The 19,512-nt window shown below is 45.2% G+C and overlaps 1 protein-coding gene across 2 annotated transcripts in view; it reads left to right on the plus strand.

Annotated features, from left to right (window-relative positions):
• KDSR (3-ketodihydrosphingosine reductase) overlaps positions 1–19,512 on the plus strand; it is a 38,937-nt gene that overhangs the window by 14,034 nt on the left and 5,391 nt on the right. For both annotated transcript variants that reach the window (XM_028102961.2, XM_028102962.2), the window contains exons 6-9: positions 4,728–4,919; positions 10,110–10,193; positions 13,648–13,731; positions 16,559–16,660. In XM_028102961.2, the coding sequence (XP_027958762.1) occupies positions 4,728–4,919; positions 10,110–10,193; positions 13,648–13,731; positions 16,559–16,660 (462 nt within the window). The remainder of the gene's footprint in view (positions 1–4,727; positions 4,920–10,109; positions 10,194–13,647; positions 13,732–16,558; positions 16,661–19,512) is intronic.

Consider the following 19,512-nt stretch of genomic DNA (forward strand, 5'->3'; position numbering starts at 1 on the left):
AAGGCTTCCCTGCACAGGGTGGTTGAATGTGTGGTTTCAGCTCATGGCTGGGGGAACCTCAGCACGTACCACGTGACTCCCCGGGGAGAGGCCTCTTGGAAACTCGTTCCTGGTTCCTCTGGGCTCTGCCCCAGGTTCCTTTTGCCATTGCTGATTGTGCTTTGTGCCCTCTCACTGCCATAAATCTGAGTCACGGGTACGACAAGGTGCAGAGTCCGTGGGGCCATCCCAGGAATCACTGAAACTGGACGTGGTGTTGGGGAACGCCAGTGCGCCTCTCTTAATTTTCCTGTATAATGGTTTTTCTTTTGGATTCTTGGAGCTGTATCCAGCTTTATCTACCTGTAGTTAGTAGTGATAATTATTTTCACTTTTTGATTGGGGTGACATTGACTCTATAGATCCACATGCAGAGAGCTGACATCTTGACAATATCGAGTCTTTTAACCTTTGAATGTGGGATATATCTCCATTTATTTAAATTTTCTTTCGTTTCTCTCAGCAGTGTTTTGTAGTTTTCAGTGTATGGGTCTTGCACCTCATTTTTCTGTATTTCCTATTTTTTGATGCTGGTATAAATGCTATTTTTTATGTCAGTTTCTGAGTGTTCATTGCTAATGTAGAGAAATTCAGTTGATTTTTGTGTGTTGATCTTGCCGTCTTGCTAAAGTCCATTATTAATTCTGGTGCTCACTGGAATTTCTACATTTTCAAGATCATGTCATCTGCAATAGTTTTACTTTTTTTCTGTTCCCATCTGGGTACCTTTATTGTACTGGCGAGAACATCTAGTACAGAATAGAAGTGGTGAGAGCAGACATGCTTGTAGTGTTCCTGATCTTGGGAGAAAACTTTTTTTTTTTTTTAACCATTAAGTATGATGTTTGCTGTAGTTCTGTTCTCTTTTGTTGTGTTTGGGTGGATGCCCTTTATCACGTTGAGAAACTTCTATTCCTAGTTTGCTGAGAGATTTTTTGTTTTTTGTTTGTTTTTGGCTTTTTTGAGAGAGAGCATGCACAAGTTGGGGGTGGGGAGGGGCAGAGAGAAAGGGAGAGAATCTTAAGTATGCTCCATGCCCAGTGTGGAGCCCAACAGGAGGCTGGATCCCACGACCCTGAGATCATGACCTGAGCCAAAATCAAGAATTGGACACTCAACCAACTAAGCCACCCAGGCCCCCCTGCTGAGAGTTTTTATAAGGAATGGAGGTTGAATTTTGTCAGGTGCTTTTTCTGCATCTGTTGGGATGATCCCAGAGTTCTTTTTTAGTTGATGTGGTGAATTACACTAATTAATTTCCAATGTTAAACCAGCCTTGCATTCCTGGGCTAGACCCCAGTTGGCTATTAATCCTTTCTGTGTTCTTGAGGGACATTAGTTGGAGTTTTCTTTTCTTGTAATGTTATTTTCTGATTTTTGTGTAAAGGTAATGCTAGCCTTTTAGCATAAGTAGGGGAGTATTCCCTCCTCTTCACTTTTGTGGAAGGATTTGTGTAGAATTGATACTTCCTTAAATGTTTGCTAGAATTTACCAGTGAAGGCTGAGCTTATCTTTGTGGGAAGCTTTCTAACTTTAATTCAATGTCTTCAGTAGATGTAGGGCTACATTTGTATCTTTTTTTTAAAAGATTTTATTTATTTATTTGAGAGAGAGAGAGGACGAGGTGGGGGAAGGGGCAGAGAGAGAGAATACCCAAGCAGACTCCCACTGAGCGCAGAGCCTAGTGCGGGACTTGATCTCATGATGCATGAGATCAAGACCTGAGCCAAAACCAAGAGTCAGCCGCTTAACAGACTGAGCCCCCCAGGCACCTCTACATTTGTATCTTCTTACTCTTTCTTTTTTGAGTGACCTTTGGTAGCTTGTGTCTTTCAAGAAATTTGTCCATTTCGTTTAAGTCATTGAACTGATTGGCACGGAGTTATTCATCATAGGCTCTTAGTCATCCCTTTAATGTCTGGCACGGAGTTATTCATCATAGGCTCTTAGTCATCCCTTTAATGTCTGTAGGGTTTGTAGTGATAGCCCCTCTCTCATTCTTGATATTGAGAGTTTGTGTCCTTTATCTTTCCTGACCAGGGGGACTAGAGATTTATCACTTTTACGGATCGTCTCAGGAACCAGTTTTCGGTTTTATTAATTTCCTGTTGTTTTTCTGTTTTCTATTTCATTGATTTCGTCTCTTATTTTTATTATTTCCTTTTTTCTGCCTACTTTTGTTTTAACTTGCTCTTCTTTTTGTAGTTTTCTTGCTGGAAGCTGAGGTCATCGATGTGAGAGTCTTCCTCTTCAAATGCAGGTGGTTGTGCCATGAGTTTCCAGCTAAGTGATGCTGAAGCAGCAGCCTACCCATTCTGATATGTTGTGTTTTCACTTCAGTTCAGTTAGAGATATTTTATAATTGCTCTTTTCATTTCTGCTTTGACTCTTGGATTATCTAAAAGTGTGTTACTTAGTTTCTGAATATTTCGGAGATTTTTCAGAAATAATTTCTGTATCGATTTCCGATTTAATTCCATTGTGGCCAGCAGACATACTTTGTATGACTTGAAACCTTTAAAATTTGTTGAGACTTGCTTTTGGCCCAACATACAGCCTCTCCTGTGGCCGTTCCATGTGTGCTGGAAAGAACATGTATTCTGCTCTTTTGGGTAGAGTGTTCTGTCAGGCCCAGTTGGCTGAAATGTTGTTCAAGCCTTCTATGTCCTGACGGATTTTGTGTGCCCTTGTTCAATCAGTGACTGAAAAAGGGGTATTGAAATCTCGAATTATAGTTGTGGATCTGTCTGACTAGGTTTTAAACAGACTTTTAGGAGCGTCTGGGTGGCTCAGTCAGTTAAGCATCCAACTCTTGATGTCAGCTCAGGTCATGATGTCAAGATTCTGAGATCGAGCCCTGTGTTGGGCTCTGCGCTGGGTATGGAGTCTGCTTGAAATTCTCTCTCTCCCTCTGCCTCTGCCCCTCCCCTGCTCCACTCATGCACACCCGCATGCTCTCTCTAAAAAGGAAATAATATAAATAAATAGATAGATAGATAGATAGATAGACAGACTTAGCTGATACGCCTGTCTTTTAGGCCCATGCTTAGCCTCCTGCCCCCGGAGGTGCTTTTGGTGCTGTTTGAGCCTTTGGGGGTTCTGTGGTGCAGTCCTGCTTTTCAGTTTCTCTGCTCCTTGCTTAGCATTCAGCTCTCTGCTAAGTTCGTTATCGGTCACCATTCTGTTTTTCAGCTTCCAGAATGTTCTTGCTGTTACTTTGTTTCCTATTGTCTATGTTCCTGTAGGCTGTTGGCCTTTAAAAAAATATTATCTTTTTACTGAGTTTTTAGTGGGGTCTCTGAAGGGAGCTGAATTTAACACTTGGGTTTAGCGTGCTATCTTTTTTCAGTACTTTTTTAGAGCATTTTTGTTATCAAAGTAATGTAGTGATATTAAAAGACATTTTGGGGAAAGTGGGAATCCCAGCATCCTAACACCATCACTTACAAATTTATTTATTTTTTTATTTGGTTGGTGGGGGGAAGAGCATGGGGGAGGGGGGGAGGGAGATGGAAAGGGAGAGAGAATCTCCAGCTGACTCCCTGCTGAGCATGGAGCCTGTCATGGGCCTTGAACTCCTGACCCATGAGATCACGACCTGAGCCAAAATCAAGAGTCAGACTCTCAACCGACTGCACCACCCAGGTGCCCCACTACCACTTACAGTTTTCTATACTACGTTTAGCACCTGTGCCCACGTACTTTCATTTACTATTTGAATTAGTTACAGTCATAGTGTAAATATAGTATTGTATGTCCTCTGCTTTTTTAAACTTGCAGAACAACAGTTTCCTCCATCCTCCTGGTGTTTCTGGTCACCATCTCTAAAAGCTACATAACATTCTGTAGAGTTAACATTCCATGGTTGACTCAAAGTTCCTCAATGAAGTGTTTGGTTTCACATGCTGATAGATCTAGTATTTTTCCAAGACTTTTAATATAGAGTCATTTTGATGCAAGTACTTTTAGGTTTCCAAGTTAAAATGTAAGGTTTTTAAGAGTTCCCAGGATGAAGAGAAAATAGACTCTTGGTACCTATGTAAGCTCTTACCCATTATAATCTAAGAGCCAACGTTGGTCAGGCACTTACTGCGGGTCAGAGGCTGTGCTGTCTCTTGACTTGTGTTTCGTCTTTCAGTTCTTCCAACAGCCCTCTGAGATAGTACCAGCATGAGCCCTGGGTTCAGCTGCAGAAATAAGAGTGTCTGACTTTCTTCATCGTCAAGTAGGTAGTAAATGGTCAAGCCAAGGCTTCAACCCACAGTCCATGCTATTAACCACTGTCTTAGCCTCTTTATGATCTTTCTGTAGCTTAGAACTAGTAGGGTTAGAAATATTTGGGGGCTTTTTCCTAAAACTGTCTGGAAGTATTACCTGCAAGACACAGTGTACTTTTGGTAAGGAGAAAACTAATCCTGGCCAGTTTTCAGCAAAGACATCACTGTGGTCATGGTGAGAATACAAGACTAGATTGAAAGAAAGAGGCTTCAGATGGGAGATCCTGAGCATCATGGCTCATTTACAGGCTCATCTCATCATTCATTCCTTCAACACATCCACTGGGGTCCCAGTCACTTGGGCTCCACTGAGGAACTCAAATCTGGAGAGCAGACAGAACTCCTCTGTGAAGCACAGCCTCGAGGCTTTGACCTTGCTCACCTCTTGTGTGGCTCTTTGTTCCCTGCAGAGACTAATGAGCGTCAACTACCTAGGCAGCGTGTACCCCAGCCGAGCAGTAATCACCACCATGAAGGAGCGCCGGGTGGGCAGGATCGTCTTTGTCTCCTCCCAGGCAGGACAGTTGGGATTATTCGGTTTTACGGCCTACTCTTCATCCAAGTTTGCCATCAGGGGATTGGCTGAAGCCTTGCAGATGGAGGTAAACGCTGTGTTCAATTTTTATATTTATATCTTCTAACTCAGCAATGTGTGTTCACCTTTAGTTTGTGGCCACTTTACACATGTTGTTGCAGTGAATTAGACATTTGTAAACTTGATGTCAGTGAAAGAGAATCGGCTCAACCCTTGCATTTTGCAGTTAACATTTTTCGTTGCATAAAGATTGGGATAGAAGCCAAATGGGTGTGAGGTTGTTTTGCTGAATTTAATACACAAGGTACTACTAATATTTACATGGTATTTTTGGCCTAATACTATGTGAGTATGTATCAGGTTAACCAGATATTTTATTCTCTAGAGGTGTTCCTATAACAAGAAGATGTGTCCTTTATGACTGGATAATAAACTTAGCGTGTGTTTGAGGAAAAGCTTAAATCACCTACTGTCTAGCTCTCAGCTTTTAGACAAATCATTTAACTTGGTCTGTTTCCTTTTCTGAAAAACAAGACGGTTGGACTAAAAATATCATTTGGCTCTCCTGATACTTACATTTTAATATCTTAAAGAAATATTGATGAGAGCGAACACTTTTTATTTTCCCAGTTAATAGAGCATGTTGTGAAGGAGGATTAGCATCAAAATAAGTGTTTGTCATGATGTGACAACCTTCACACAACCTCAATTGTGTGAAGCAGACTTCTGCACTGTTGTCAAATGGGGATGCTTAGAGAGCACCACACATTTCTATCCCAAATCACACACCGAAAAGGCAAAGTGAAATTTCTTCCTATTGTGATATAGACTGAAATATAACGCCACATCATGATGTTAAAAGCCCAGAAGAGAATTCATTGTGACCCACCTTCTCCTAGTAAGAGTGTGATTTGGGGATTCTGTTTACTGATTTAGATTAGGGGTTAGCAAATTTTTTTTGCGTCAGGGCCAGCTTGTAAGTATTCTAGCCTTTGAGGGGGAGAATGGTGTCTGTTGCAGCTCCTCCAGCCTCCTGAGATCAGGAAAGCAGCCGTTAGTGATAGGTGAATGAACGAGTATGGCTGTGTTCCAGTAAAACTTTATTTATAAAAACAGGTCAGAGGGGCCAGATTTGTCCCACAGGCCATAGTTTGCTGACCCCTGATTTAGAAAATCCCCAGAAGAGCCGTCGATGGTGTGTGACAGAGTGCCTCACCGCCCAGCTATTAGACAAACATTGCAGTACAGATGACCTGTCCGGTCAGTGACACAATCCTGATGTGCCACTTAGGGACTGGTCGACTGTGCCATGCTCATTAAAAAGGAACCAGCCCCAAATTTCCTTTTTATCAACTTGCTTAATACTCTTAATAATGGGTCATTATGATACGTTTAGCCAATGAGGCACATATGGCTGTGAAATTTCAGAACAAGAATACCAGTATTTCTTTTGCAGTGTTTACTTTGAAAGCCCCTTTGTGAATAACCACTTGACTTTTATAACAGTTTTATGAGGTATGTGTGGCAGATGTTGTTATGCCACCTTAACAGATAGGAACGCTGAGTTTTCAGTAATTCATTCTGCTCAAAGCCAGATCGTCATTTTGCAATAAAAATAGTAACAAAGTCCTTGCCTCCTGGCTCCCTCTGCCTATCTTCAGCAGCAGCTGATGTGTCTATAATTCAGGTCAGAAGTTGCCAGATTCATCTGGCTAGTTGTCTCAGCCCTCCACTTTGGTCTCAGACACCTGCTAAGGGAAGGACTATTTTGGAAGTGAAAAATCTGCCTATTAGGGCTTTTTGTTCCTAAGTCTTGTCTTGCAGAACTACTTCAGGATTCACTAATTGAGGGCAAAGTGCGTAATCTGGGTGGCCTGGTTTCACTTCAGGTAGAACAGAGACATTACTAAAGAAGAGGGAAAAAGGAAGTGAGTTGCTAGTACGGGCAGAGTCCCCGAAGCCTCTTTGTGACAAGCATGATTCACCCGCAACTTGTAGCTGGTCTGGACTTGAAGTCTGCTTGACTTCGGTCGATATTTAGACCCCATGAAAAGTGTCCCCTCGTAAACACAAAATGAAATTAACATGTACCACGAAGGAAATAAATTCATTAATCAAAATCTAGCTTTGTTCGTAGCCGACTTGCATCAAAACCATTGTTTCCCTACAAACGTATGGTGCTGTGTTTAGAAACCTGGATAATTCCATTGGCTTTGCCAAGGTTTTTTCCGTGCATGAAACAGATCTTACAGAATTGCTCAGGCTCTTAAGTACTTTTTGATAATCCTTTTTGGTTTAATTAACTCTTAAGCCTTCCTGTCCACCCTGCCCTTTGCCCTACAAACTAAAGTAGGACCCTAGAAATGTTTTGTGTACAATGAATACGTTTGAAAGAATGCTTCGTTGCATTTTTTGGTCTTTTTTTTTTCTTTAACTCAGTCTTTTAGGCATAAATATATGATTTAAAGATTCTAAAAGTTAATTTTTTTGGAAAGCAGATTTCTTTTTTCTTTTTTAAGATTTTATTTATTTGAGAGAGAGGGAGAGAGAGAGAGGGGTAGAAGCAGACTCTCCACTGAGCAGGGAGTCCCACACGGGGCTCGATCCCAGGACGCTGAGATCATGACCTGAGCCAAAGGCAGATGCTTAACCGACTGAGCCTCCCAGAGGCCCCTGGAAAGCAGACTTCTGACATGGGTTATAGCCAAAGATGTGGTAGCAGAGACCAAGGAAAAGCAAAATAGTCTTTGTGCCTCCCTCGAAGGTGGTGAAAAGGAAGCTGAAGCTTACCTTCTGGAGCTTCCCCTCCACAGCTCTGCTTCTTTCTCCAGCACCGCCCCCCCCACCTTTGTTTTGATGGAATTAGGAACTACACATTTTGGGTGGGATTATTTTGATGACAAATTGGTTCTCGAGCAGAGGGTTGGCTTTCTGATTGAAATGGAGACCAGGGAGAAGGAAGAGACTGACAGAAGGAGGGTAGTGGGCAGAGTGGGAGGACGGGGATCGGTCTGTCAGCAGGGAGGAGGGCAAACACACAGTGGTAAGGTCAGCGGGGGAATCCGCTAGTGAAGTCCCAGCCCGTTAATTCTCAGACAAAGTGGTGATCCCTGGGAGTCAGCATTGTCTTAGCAGGAACGCACGAAGCCAAGTTAACTGCCTTTCCTTTTCCGCTGGGGTCATGGGATTAGTTGATTAAAGGAGAGTGAAGATATACTTTGGTGTATTTCGATTTTTACCAATTATTTGACCCAGAGTTTCAGGAGACTGTAAGCTCCACGAGGGCAGAGACTCTGAATTGCTGACATCAGATCTTCATTCATAGACCAATATCAGCACACAGTAGCCCCTCAATAGGTGTGTGTTGGATGAAGAAATAAAAAGATTAGGTGATTAGCCACTGGAGGTCTCCAGCCCTAGGTGGAGAGAATCATTTGGATTCATGACTGTAGGGATGACACCAGCCCCTGGAAAGGGGCGGGACTGGTTTCTCCCAGCCCTGACGGTCTGTGCCCAACCCAAGAGAGAGCTGTTCTGAAAGGTTCTTTCAGCCATTCAGCAGCTCAGCCATAACCTTGAATACGAGAACCGTGGCTTTGACGGACCGTCTGCTATCAGCTGAGGCCACAGCCCTGATGTGTCGCAGGAGGCAGGGGGGGCACAGAAGCAGCAGAGAAACGACCATGTCCGAGCAGAGTCGGCTTCAGGCTTCCTGTGGGCCAGTTACCGCTTCTCGGCGTTTTCGGTGGTGTTTTTGTCTGGTCTGTGGACCACAGAGGGCAAGGCCGTGGGAGACAGTTTTTAAAGTCACTCTCTCAAAAACAAGTGGAGGAAAAATTGCTTGCTCATCAACCTCACTGCCTGGCCTGAATGCAGAGCTATTTATGAGCATAGCTGACCTTCGTGCTGACTGAATGGGCTCTCTCAGGCCTGAGTGCGCTGGAGCTGGACCAGCAAAGACATCACCCTCGGCTCTTGGACTTTTCAGGGTGGCTGGCCAGGATCTTCTGCCTCTGTGCTTCTCCCAACCCTTGCAGCTCCCCCCACAGGCTTAGAACTCTGCCTCATGGAGGGACCCAGGGAGGAAAAGGCCTCTGTGACAAGATGGGGCCCTGGGATGCTCTCAGAGGCTGTTGCGTGAGGGAAGCGGTCTTGTCATTCGTCAGCCTCCTTGAGATACATGGTGGCCTCTCTGCCACCAGCTGCCTGTCCACTCTCACTCCCCTAGGTGCTGTCCTGGGGCTAAACAGTGAGCCAGTAGCAAATAAAATAGGGCAGCAGTTTCGATGGTATGAACTATCGCCCTCAGAGCCACTAAGAATCAGGGCCAGATGAGCGTGTGGAGCAGGGCCGCTGAGGAGCAGGGTCTTTGGGAAGGGTGTGTCCTGGCTGACTAGCAGGAGAATCTTCTTGTTGGGGCTGTGTTTATGAGTAGCAAATTTCAGTGTGGGGACCTGGTGGTGAGGTAAACAAGCCTAAGAGCCCGTGTCAAGCTGGGAAGGAGTTTCTGTATCTAAGTAAGGATGAGGTTGTCTTCAGGGAGGTGCTCGGCTGGTCTGACCCGGGGCTCAGCCATGTTGGTTGGTTCTGTGGCGGAGGGCAGAGTGACTCTTGACTCCCTAATGAGCAGAGGCTGGTTGCATGGGGAGTTCTTGATCAGGCAGACTTCTCAGGGGATCCATATGGTTGTAGGCCAGGGTCTGGGGTGGCCCAAGAAGGGCCTAGGGAAAGGGTTTTGAATGATCTTCATGTATTTTGTAGATGAAATCAATAAGAATTTCAGAGGCAGCCATTGAGGAAGCCGGATTTGCAGTCTGATGGCAGAGGAGTGGACCTGTCCCACCGGCTCGCATGCAGGGCCCAGGTGGTGTCAGGGTAGGGGTGGGGGGACAAGTTGACTTCCCTTTAGCTGCCCACCTTCCTCGCGGACTGCTCCCAGGGCCTCACCTGGCCAGGGGGTGGGCAAAACTTAGAAGGAGGTGAATCTCTGTACCTCAGGGCCAGCTGCCTTCTGAAGTAGAAGTTGTTGGGGTGGGCTTTTTGCCCTTCTTTCTAAATGATCTTCGTGGAGAGGAGTTTCCTGACCCCATCAGGGCTGGTTCTCCACTTGCAGAATCACCGTGTTGGTCTTGCCAGCTTCTGAGAGAATTAAGACAGTATTCACTGCGTGTGCCTGGCAGCCAAGGCAGGAAAATAAGGGAAGAAGCGGAACTGTACCTTGTTTACTGAAGGGGCACGTGTTGTTTCTGAAATGCAGGTGAAGCCATACAACGTCTACGTCACAGTTGCCTACCCACCAGACACAGATACCCCTGGGTTTGCAGAAGAAAACAAAACCAAGGTAAGTGTTGGCCTGTGTCTATTTTGAGTCTTTAACATTGTAAACCCCTTTTCCAATTTTCTGACTTTCCACCCGTCGGCCTGGAGTCATTTTCATCAGTCAGAAAATTGAGTTCTTTTCAGTTGACGTGCTAGGTAGAGGCCTCTGGACTTTCTGGAACTTTCATGTGGGGTCTTAGAGAATGCAGCCTGTGTTTTCCAAGGCCATGATTTCTGCTAATAATCTTCAAAGGCTTACTTAATTAATAAGGTATTTTCTTTGTGATGTTGCGTATGGCCTGTATTTTTAACTAATGAGATGATACTCTTTAATAATAATATTCTCTCCTCTGAACTTACACTCTTGGTTGCTGATCCTGACTTACCATTTCAAAAATGGATCTTAGGATTCCCTCATTCCCTGCTCATTAACTTTTCATCTCGTTGCCGCAGGCCCAGCGTCCACCCAGTGCTCAGGCCGGCACCTGAGAAGCCAGCCTTAGGTCTTCTCCCACACCACTCATCCGCTTGACTGCGCATCCTCCTGGTTCTCCTCTCAGAACTTTTCCTGAATAAAAGGGGCGCCTGGGTGGCTCAGTCGTTAACTGTCTGCCTTCGGCTCAAGTCGTGATCCCAGGGTCCTGGGATCGAGCCCCGTGTCAGGCTCCCTGCTCAGTGGGGAGTCTGCTTCTCCCTCTCCCACTCCCCCTGCTTGTGTTCCCTCTCTCGCTGTCTCTCTCTCTGTCAAATAAATAAATAAAATCTTAAAAAAAAATCAAAAAACCACAAGTATCAGTATTATCCTAGTAATAGTAGCTGCTGGTATTTTTGCCTGAACTGCTCTTAATAGTCTTCAAACTGGTCTGCTCGCTTCTGCCCCCTTCTCCCCATCCCCGTTGGTTCTTCACACAGGGGCCAGTAATCCTTTTAAAGCATAAGTCAGTCTTGTCACTCCCCTGTTCAAATCCCTCTGCTGCAGAAAAAGCCAAAAACAAACCCAAAAAGACCCTTCCTGTGCAGCAGTCTAATAGAATTCTCTAGAATGGAAATGTTCTGTGTCTGCACTCTGCAATATGGTAGTCACTTTGTGGCTGTTGAACACTTGAAATGTGGTTAGTGGGACTCCCCATCATAAAACTGAATTTTTAATGTAATTTTATTTAATTTGATTCATTTAAAATTAGCATTACAAAGGACATGTTGGAATATGTTATGTATTGGTGAGTGTGGCTCTGCTGGTTCCCATCATGCCTAGAGTAGAATCCAGAGGTCTTGAGGCTTATTGGGTCCTGCACTGTCTGGACCTTGGCCACCGGTCCACAGCGTTGTCTCCCCTTCTCGGCCTCAGCCATACCAGAGCCCCGTCTGTTCCTTGAGCTTGCCCAGCCTTTGGTCTTGCTTTGCTCTTGCTTTCCTCTCTCTCTGGATGTTCAAGTGGCTTAATTCTTTGCTGCTTCTTCTTCTTTTTCTTTTTTTATAGATTTTATTTATTTATTTATTTGTCAGAGAGAGTGCACAAGCAGGGGGAGCGGCAGGCAGAGGGAGAAGCAGGCTCCCCGCTGAGCAAGGAGCCCAATGCAGGGCTCAATCCCTTGACCCTGGGATCATGACCTGAGCCGAAGGCAGACGCTTAACTGACTGAGCCACCCAGGCGTCCCCCCTTGCTTCTTTGTCTCTGGACAGACTTCACCCTGAGAGGCCTTCCCTGACCCTCTGTATCTCATACATCACTCCCTTGGAATATTCACCATCTTTTCCTCTGGCTTTATTTTTCTTTATAATGCTTATCACCACTGGACATTTACATTATATACAATGACAGTCATGCTGAGCTGAATGCAAGCTTTGCACTTTGTTCCAAGGAGCTTCTTCTTTGCCTTGATGTGTAGTGGGGCACCCTGCGAGCAAATGAATCAAGTGGAGAAGAAAGGAATCGATCAGAACTTACTACCTTGAATGGGTGTTGATTGGTTTTCTTCTCCTCTATAGTAAGTGTGAGGCTCTGCAGCATAAAAATTGGCACTTATGCCCCATGGACTGTATATTTGCAAAAAGATGTTATGATTTAGAAGTTTTTTTTCCCCCATTCATCTCTATTTGGCTCTGCCTCTTAAGATTACCACTATTGCAAAGAAGTAAATTTAAGCCAAATGCCCTGCCTTAGAATAAGCAGGGGTCTGCTAAGCAGATTTGCAACATTTGGTAACAGTCTTTTCCTTGGAAGCCAAAGCTGACAAAGAGTGGTGATTTCCCTGTGAAGATTTGATTTTGATGTTAAGTTGGGTTTTTTCCCTCCAGTAGTACAGTGTTGACCCGACTTCTTTGGATAAATCAAATTCTGTGTTGGTGTGTAAGCTCTTTAGGGAGCGCCATGATGCTTTTAAATCTAATGTGTGTCTGGCCGGGTTGTGCCTGCCTGGTGGTCTGGAAGAAGGAACGGCCCCTTCAGAAGAGCCTTGCTCTTAATTCAGGTTCATCAAAAAATATTTGACTTTTATGAAGTGCTATGCTTTTCTAATTTAAGAAAATACATTCTGTGTTTTTATTTTAATATTCTCAAGCCTACATGGTAAATAAAATGTACAGTTTCATGCAGTTTAAGGCTTTAGTTTTAGAACTTCTAATTGAAACACCCCCCTCTTAAAGAATTTCTGAGCACTTGTTCATGTCACTGTAAACAGAAGATTAAAAAAAAAAAAAAAAAAAGACCCGGCCCACAAGGAACGTAGGAGGTAAAATGCAAATACACACGTAGCTATAATATCTGTTAAGGCAGAAATATGCAGATATGAGAAGAGAAAGTACTGCTAGGTGAGAATTCAGGAAAGGCTTTTTGAACTAAGTGGCCATTGAGAGGGACCTTTAGCCACCTCGGATTTGGGGTTCTGATGCCCCAGCCCGATAATGAGCACCCAGTCATGCCCAGGGCCCCTCAGTGTTTTCTGTCCTCCTTGTTGCCTCCTCTGCGGGTTTTCTAAGAAACAGCCGTGTTGTTGAACAGGGGCTGGGCTGGGGCTCTCTCTGCCCAGGGCCTCAGCTCTGTCCATGTGTCAGTCCCTTGCTGGCCTGGGAATATTTGGTCAGAAAGGAGATGCTGGTCGTAAGGCAAACTTGCTCAGGGCGCATGGTCCAGGCTCTGCATGGACACTGCTGGTCAGGTGGCCCGCAATGAGGATTCCCCCAGACTTGGACCCATGATGCGGTCTCATTCTAGCTTTGGTGGTCACATATTGTCCCACGGAGAGCAGCAGGGGCCTCCTTGTCTCACTGTAGCCACGGGATTGAATTTTATACAGTGACCAGGGAGAAACTGATTTAGAATCTGGACAGACCTGATTCCTAAAAGTAGGAATCTGCTCAAAGGTAGAAAGCTGGAATTCTTTATAAAGTAGGGGAGAGAGGATTGTGAGAATTATTTGTTCTTGAATTTAGTGGCTGATAATGGTATTGATATGTCTGTTTTTTCCCACCGTTAGCCTTTGGAGACTCGTCTGATTTCAGAGACCGTATCTGTTTGCAAACCAGAGCAAGTGGCCAAACAAATTGTTAAAGATGCCATAGTAAGTACAATACTTATTTTCTTTCTTAATAGTTTTAGTACTAGATTTCTGAAAAGAAATACTATATTTGTCCCAGGGCTTATTTCAAAACATAAATTACTGTGTCTTTTTGGTCAGATTCATATCTAATATTGGACTATTCTTTTCCCCTGAGATACTTTATTGATTCCATGTTAATTCATAGGCTTCTGGAAACTAATTACATATCTTAACCTTAGGAACAGACTGATGAGTAAGGATGCCTGGGAACTTTGGTTCTTTCAGAAGAACACGAGACTTCCCTGTTGTGTGTAAAATGGTGTGTCCTAGATCCTCTCGGCCCGCTGCCTTCTTGCTGCTTTCCCACAGTACTTGCCATTGTAGATGAGTTTAGGTACTTTATTAAATGCCGGACTCGTTGATTAAGGATTTTTTTCTTTCACCTTCTTGCTTCCCAATATCATTTTCCCAAATGTTCACTAATAAGGATGTGTGTCCAGGCTACTGAGTTTATTTGGAGTCAAAAGTGGAAACCATGTGCCTGCCATTTTGTAGAACCCACATACGTGCCCCACAGACTTTTGACCCACACGTAGAACAACATGCACTAATGAGGGGTGTCAAAAAGCTTTAGGCCTCCACTGCATGTAGGAAATTTGAGGACCCTCGGAATGAGGTGTCAGCGAGCCGTGCAGCCGCCCTGAGGTCCGCATGTGCTGTGAGCACGAGCCCGGACTGAGCAGAATACAAGAAGCACCCAATCACCCAGCTCTCTGAAGATCCACACAGACGTTGGAAGCGGTGCCCTGACTGTGTTTGGAGGCCTAGAAAGATGGTCCTTAGGATGGTGTTTCCTGCTCCCCTCAAATCACAGCAAACATACTCAGTGTTTTCAATGATCCGAAATAGCTCTTTGTGTTTCGGTAGGATTCATTTAGTCTGGTAGTTTTCAAACTTCCTTTCTTGACCACTTTGCACACGAAACTGTTGACAGTCCCAGAGACTTCTTTACATGTTTGTATTTATCCATAGTTGCCATATTAGAAATTAAAATCGCATAATCTTTTTTTTTTTAAAGATTTTATTTATTTATTTGAGAAAGAGAGAGAGGGAGCACAAGCAGGGGGAGCGGCAGAGGCAGAGGGAGAAGCAGGCTCCCCGCTGCGCTGAGCCGGGAGCCCCATGCGGGACTCGATCCCAGGACCCTGGGATCATGACCTGAGCCGAGGGCAAACGTTCAACCAGCTGAGCCTCCCAGGTGCTCCAAAACTGCATAATCTAAAAAATATTTATTTGTTAATCCATTTAAAGTAGCCACAGTAAACCCATTACATTTTGATGGAATCTTTCTACCATAATAATTTTCCAAAATAAAACATTAGTGCGAAGAGTGCCTTTGTTTTATGTTTCACCAATCTCTTTAATGTTGGTGTTGATAGAAGACAGCTGGATTCTCACGGCTGCTTCCATATTCACTCTGCTGTAATATGTTTTTTGGAGTGAAGGGTATAAAGAAAATCTGCCCTTAGATAATGTAGTTAGGAAAGGGAGGAATATTTAATGGACTTTTCAGATAATTGTGGACATTCTTTTTTGATATTAAACCCAAACTGGATGAATAGTAGTTTCTTAAAAGTTAGTTACAGCATGGGGTTGGAAACTACATTAATGAACTTTTTGTTCTCTGTTACATTAAATTCCGTTGGTCTTTGCACTTCGCATGTTTTGTACCCATTCGTGATTTTGTAACATTATGCATTAGTCATTTGGAAAATATGGGTTCACTGAGTTATCAGAAAAATTACATCCATTCATATCACTGCTGGTCTGATCATAAAAGTCTACATATTGGGAAGCTGACAGTCTCACAATGGCAGATAGGTTTTCACAAATCTTAACTTTTCCTTGAAAGCTCAGATTTTAACATTGACCATAAAAGCTGCCAATTCTCCTTGAAGTGACAGGCTCATTTTATTCATTTTCCACAAAATGTCTTCCAAATACCCAAGTCTGAATAACATAGATTAAGTTTCATGACTTAAACAGTTGGAGGAGGGCCTTTCTGCAGGGCAGCTGTCCCCCTTGGGTACAGAACACAGCAGAAGGCACTGGGTGTATATTCTCTTTTTGTCACCTAGAGTATTAAGACGACTTGCCTGTAAGGGTTGAGATTTAATAAAGTGATTAATTTTACAGCTTTATCAAGGGCATTTTAAAGTAAAACTGACCTTTTAAAATCTTTGAAAGATTTTAAAATTTCCGTTTACTTATTGCTGCAAGTATGTATGGCCGTGGCGAGACATCGCTACTGTGATTTGTGCTAATGAGCCGGCAGTTTTGCCCATGAATGCAAATGTCAGTGAAAAGGCAGGTAAGGTCTTAGTGTTATTATGACAATCACTTTGTCCTCCTGGATCCTCTGAAAGGGTCTCAGGAGCCCCAGTGTTCATGGAGCCACATTGTGAGAACCTCCTGTGTAGCCATTCCGGCCCATCTCCCAAGGCCACGTTTGTTGGCTCAGCTTCGACACAAGCTGTTGCGCTCGTATGCCACCTAAAGTGGATGCACTTCATTGTTTCTTTCTTTATTAGAGAGAGAGAGCGTGCAAGCAAGCAGGTGAGGGGCAGAGGGAGAGGAAGTGAGAGAGAACCTTAAGCAGGCTTCTCGCCCATTGTGTAGCCCCACATGGGGCTCGATCTCAGGACCCTGAGATCATGACCTGATCTCTCGTCAAAAGTTGGACACTTAACTGACTGAGCCACCCAGGTGCCCCGCACACTTCATTGTTTCTGATGTGTTGATTCCTTTTCTGGTTACTACTGTTGCCTCTTTTCTCCTCCTATTTTAGCAAGGGAATTTTAACAGTTCCATTGGCTCAGACGGGTACATGCTGTCATCCCTGACCTGTGGAATGGCTCCTGTAACTTCTATTACTGAAGGGCTCCAGCAGGTGAGCTATGCTTACACCACCAGACAGACGGACTGACAGACAGACAGTGCCTCTCATTAAAACCCAATGAGAAAAGGTTAACAGAAGACTTGGTTAACTTTATCTGGGGATGTGAAGGATTTCTACTGCAGTATCACTTGTTTCTCTTGCTGTGGCAGCGATAAGAAACTAGAACATAGGTGAAAGACACCACCTGAGGGGTTCAGCAAGGGAAGTAGTCTTCTGTGCTCTGGGCACCGTGGATATAGAGGGGGAATGCTGTCTCTGCTCTCGGGGTGTTCACTCAGGTTCTCATGTGAGGGCCACTGGTCTGAGGATTTGCAGTAGAGTGATGTAGGGTACCGGGCATCAGACCAGAACCCCTCTTCTAGGTGAGTCAGGTCACAGGCAACTATGCTTAGGGAGGTACAAGTCAAGGATTCAATGCAGACCCTACTCTTAGGTGAGCTCTGGTTCATCCAGGCCACACAGAAGTTAACTGCTGGTTGATGCGCTGGGTGCTGTGTTTGCTACTGGAGAATCAGAGGGGGAGCAACCTCTCCAGCTCCTCAGGGGCTCACAGTCTAGTGGGAGAGATGGACAGAGAGGTGGTACTAATGCAGTGTAATGGAACAAGTTATAATAGAGGGCTGGCTCTGCACAGACCTGATGCTGGATGGTGGAGTGTAGAGGGAGGGCTGGGAGGCTGCCTGAAAAGGGGCTGTCTACCCTAGTGGGTAGTTTATAACCAAGTACTAAGCGATGTGCAGTAGACCGTGTCCAGACTAAAAACCCGAATGACTTGTGTGTGGACTTTCTTCACTCTTCTCTTCCATGACTTTGTTGACGCTCTCTTAGAGGTAGATGCTGTATTCCATGTAAGCTGTCTGAGGACGGCCCCTCACAGCCAGTAGCTGGCACATAGTGGGAACCTCAGGTGCCCGAGTAGAGCAAATGCATTAAGTCCACGCATTCTGTGTGGCCATCTTGTCCCTTCTCCCGTTTCCACATGAGTGATACCCGACATAAAACTTCAGCCCGTAGCTATTTCCTCCACTCCAGTTCTGTATAAATTTCTCTAAGGTGTTTTCCCGGGGCTGTGACCTCACATCTGCAGTTCCACATGCCTGCGGTAATGCTTAGCATCCCGTTCCGACCTCCCCATCACCGAGTCTATTGTCTCCGTGATCGGGGTCCATGTTCATGTTCACTCAAGAGCCCAACGAGGAAGAGGGTGTCATCCTGGACCCCCTCCTGCCCCTCATGTGAGGGGTCAGGTTCATCTCTCCTCCATCCAGTCCTGGCTCCCCTCCTTTCCCAGCCCCACTGCTGCTCCCCCCATTCAGGCCTGGGACACTGCACTCAGCTCCCTGCCTGCGTCTCACGCTCTGTGAGTCAGAGGAGGTCACCTGGGGGCCCGTGGGCCTATAAAATGTTTTGTTTGGTTCATCTGGTATATGAGTGTGTGTGTTGAAATAAAATGGTTTTAAAATTAGATTTTCTGCAAAAAGTCCAGATTTCGGACTTTGCGTGGGAAATCAGAGACCTGACAGTACAGGGTCTGCATTCTCAGTGGCAGTAATCAGCTGGGGTAGCTGGCAGCCACTCTGTTCTATGGGCCACGGCCCCCCATCCCAGGGGGCTCACAGCACCCTGCCCCAGGCCCGGGTACAGCAGACTGCTATCACATTTGCATGCGGGCTTTCTGAACTGCAAGTCCACCTTTCAGGGCAACCCTCAGTGCCTCCCCAGTACCACTGAGGTAAGGCTTCCACTTCATCACGTGATATAACCCTCTGACCTTCGACCTCACTCACCTTCCTACCCCTCATCCTCTTTCCATGACTTTGTCTCTGTCCCTCCGTCCCCAGCCTTCCTCTGTCTGACCAACTTCCAGTCTTCCTTCAGGTCTCACCTTAAGTGTTGCTTTTTCCAGAAAACTCCAAGACTGTTAAATTGCTTAGACCTAACTATTTTAGCATTTTGGTAGGCTGTGTTCTAATTGCTTTTTCTTGATTTTTTTTCTTAAATAATAGACTTTATTTTTTAAGGCAGTTTTATGTTGATAGAAAATGTGAGTTGAAATTACAGAGTTCCCATTACACCCTCTCTTCCGGTCCCCACCAGACTCCCCCGTTACCAGCATCTTGCATTAGCATGGTACGTTGGCACAGTTGTGAGCCAGTATGCAGACGCCATTATTAACTGAAGTCCATGGTTTACATTGGGGTTGACTCTTGGTGTCACACATCTTTCCCATGGGTTTTGACAAGTGTATGCTGACATGTATGTCTGCTGACACATGTCCACTGTGACGTTGTCACACGGAGTCATTCCCCAGCCCGAACATCCACCCGTGCTCCTCTGCTTGTCCCTCCCTCCTTCTCCCGCACCCCTGGCAACCACCGATCTCTTCGCTGTCCCTATCGTTTTGCCTTATTCCAGCTTCCCTTTGGTTCTTTCGTTTTTCAAAGTCATCCTTGTGTACCCCCCAGAGAACCAGTGTTTTCAAGGCTCTGTGGGAACAACAGCGGCCCCAATGCCACTTGCCCCCTCTTCGCCCTTCTCAGATGTGGCCGCACCGTTCTGTGGGCTGGGCCTCCACACCTCCATCTAGAGCGTGTCCGGAGTGTAGACTTACGTGGGCACCTCCACGCCTCCATCTAGAGTGCATCCAGAGTGTAGACTTACGTGGGCACCTCCACATCTCCATCTAGAGCGCGTCTGGAGTGTAGACTTACGTGGGCACCTCCACGCCTCCATCTAGAGTGTGTCTGGAGTGTAGACTTACGTGGGCACCTCCACGCCTCCATCCAGAGCGCGTCCGGAGTGTAGACTTCCGTGGGCACCTCCACGTCTCCATCTAGAGCGCG

The sequence above is a fragment of the Eumetopias jubatus genome, unplaced genomic scaffold (assembly GCF_037043125.1).
Source record: "Eumetopias jubatus isolate StellerSeaLion01/CBP00866 unplaced genomic scaffold, mEumJub1_p1.0 scaffold_16, whole genome shotgun sequence".
Lineage (NCBI taxonomy): Eukaryota > Metazoa > Chordata > Mammalia > Carnivora > Otariidae > Eumetopias > Eumetopias jubatus.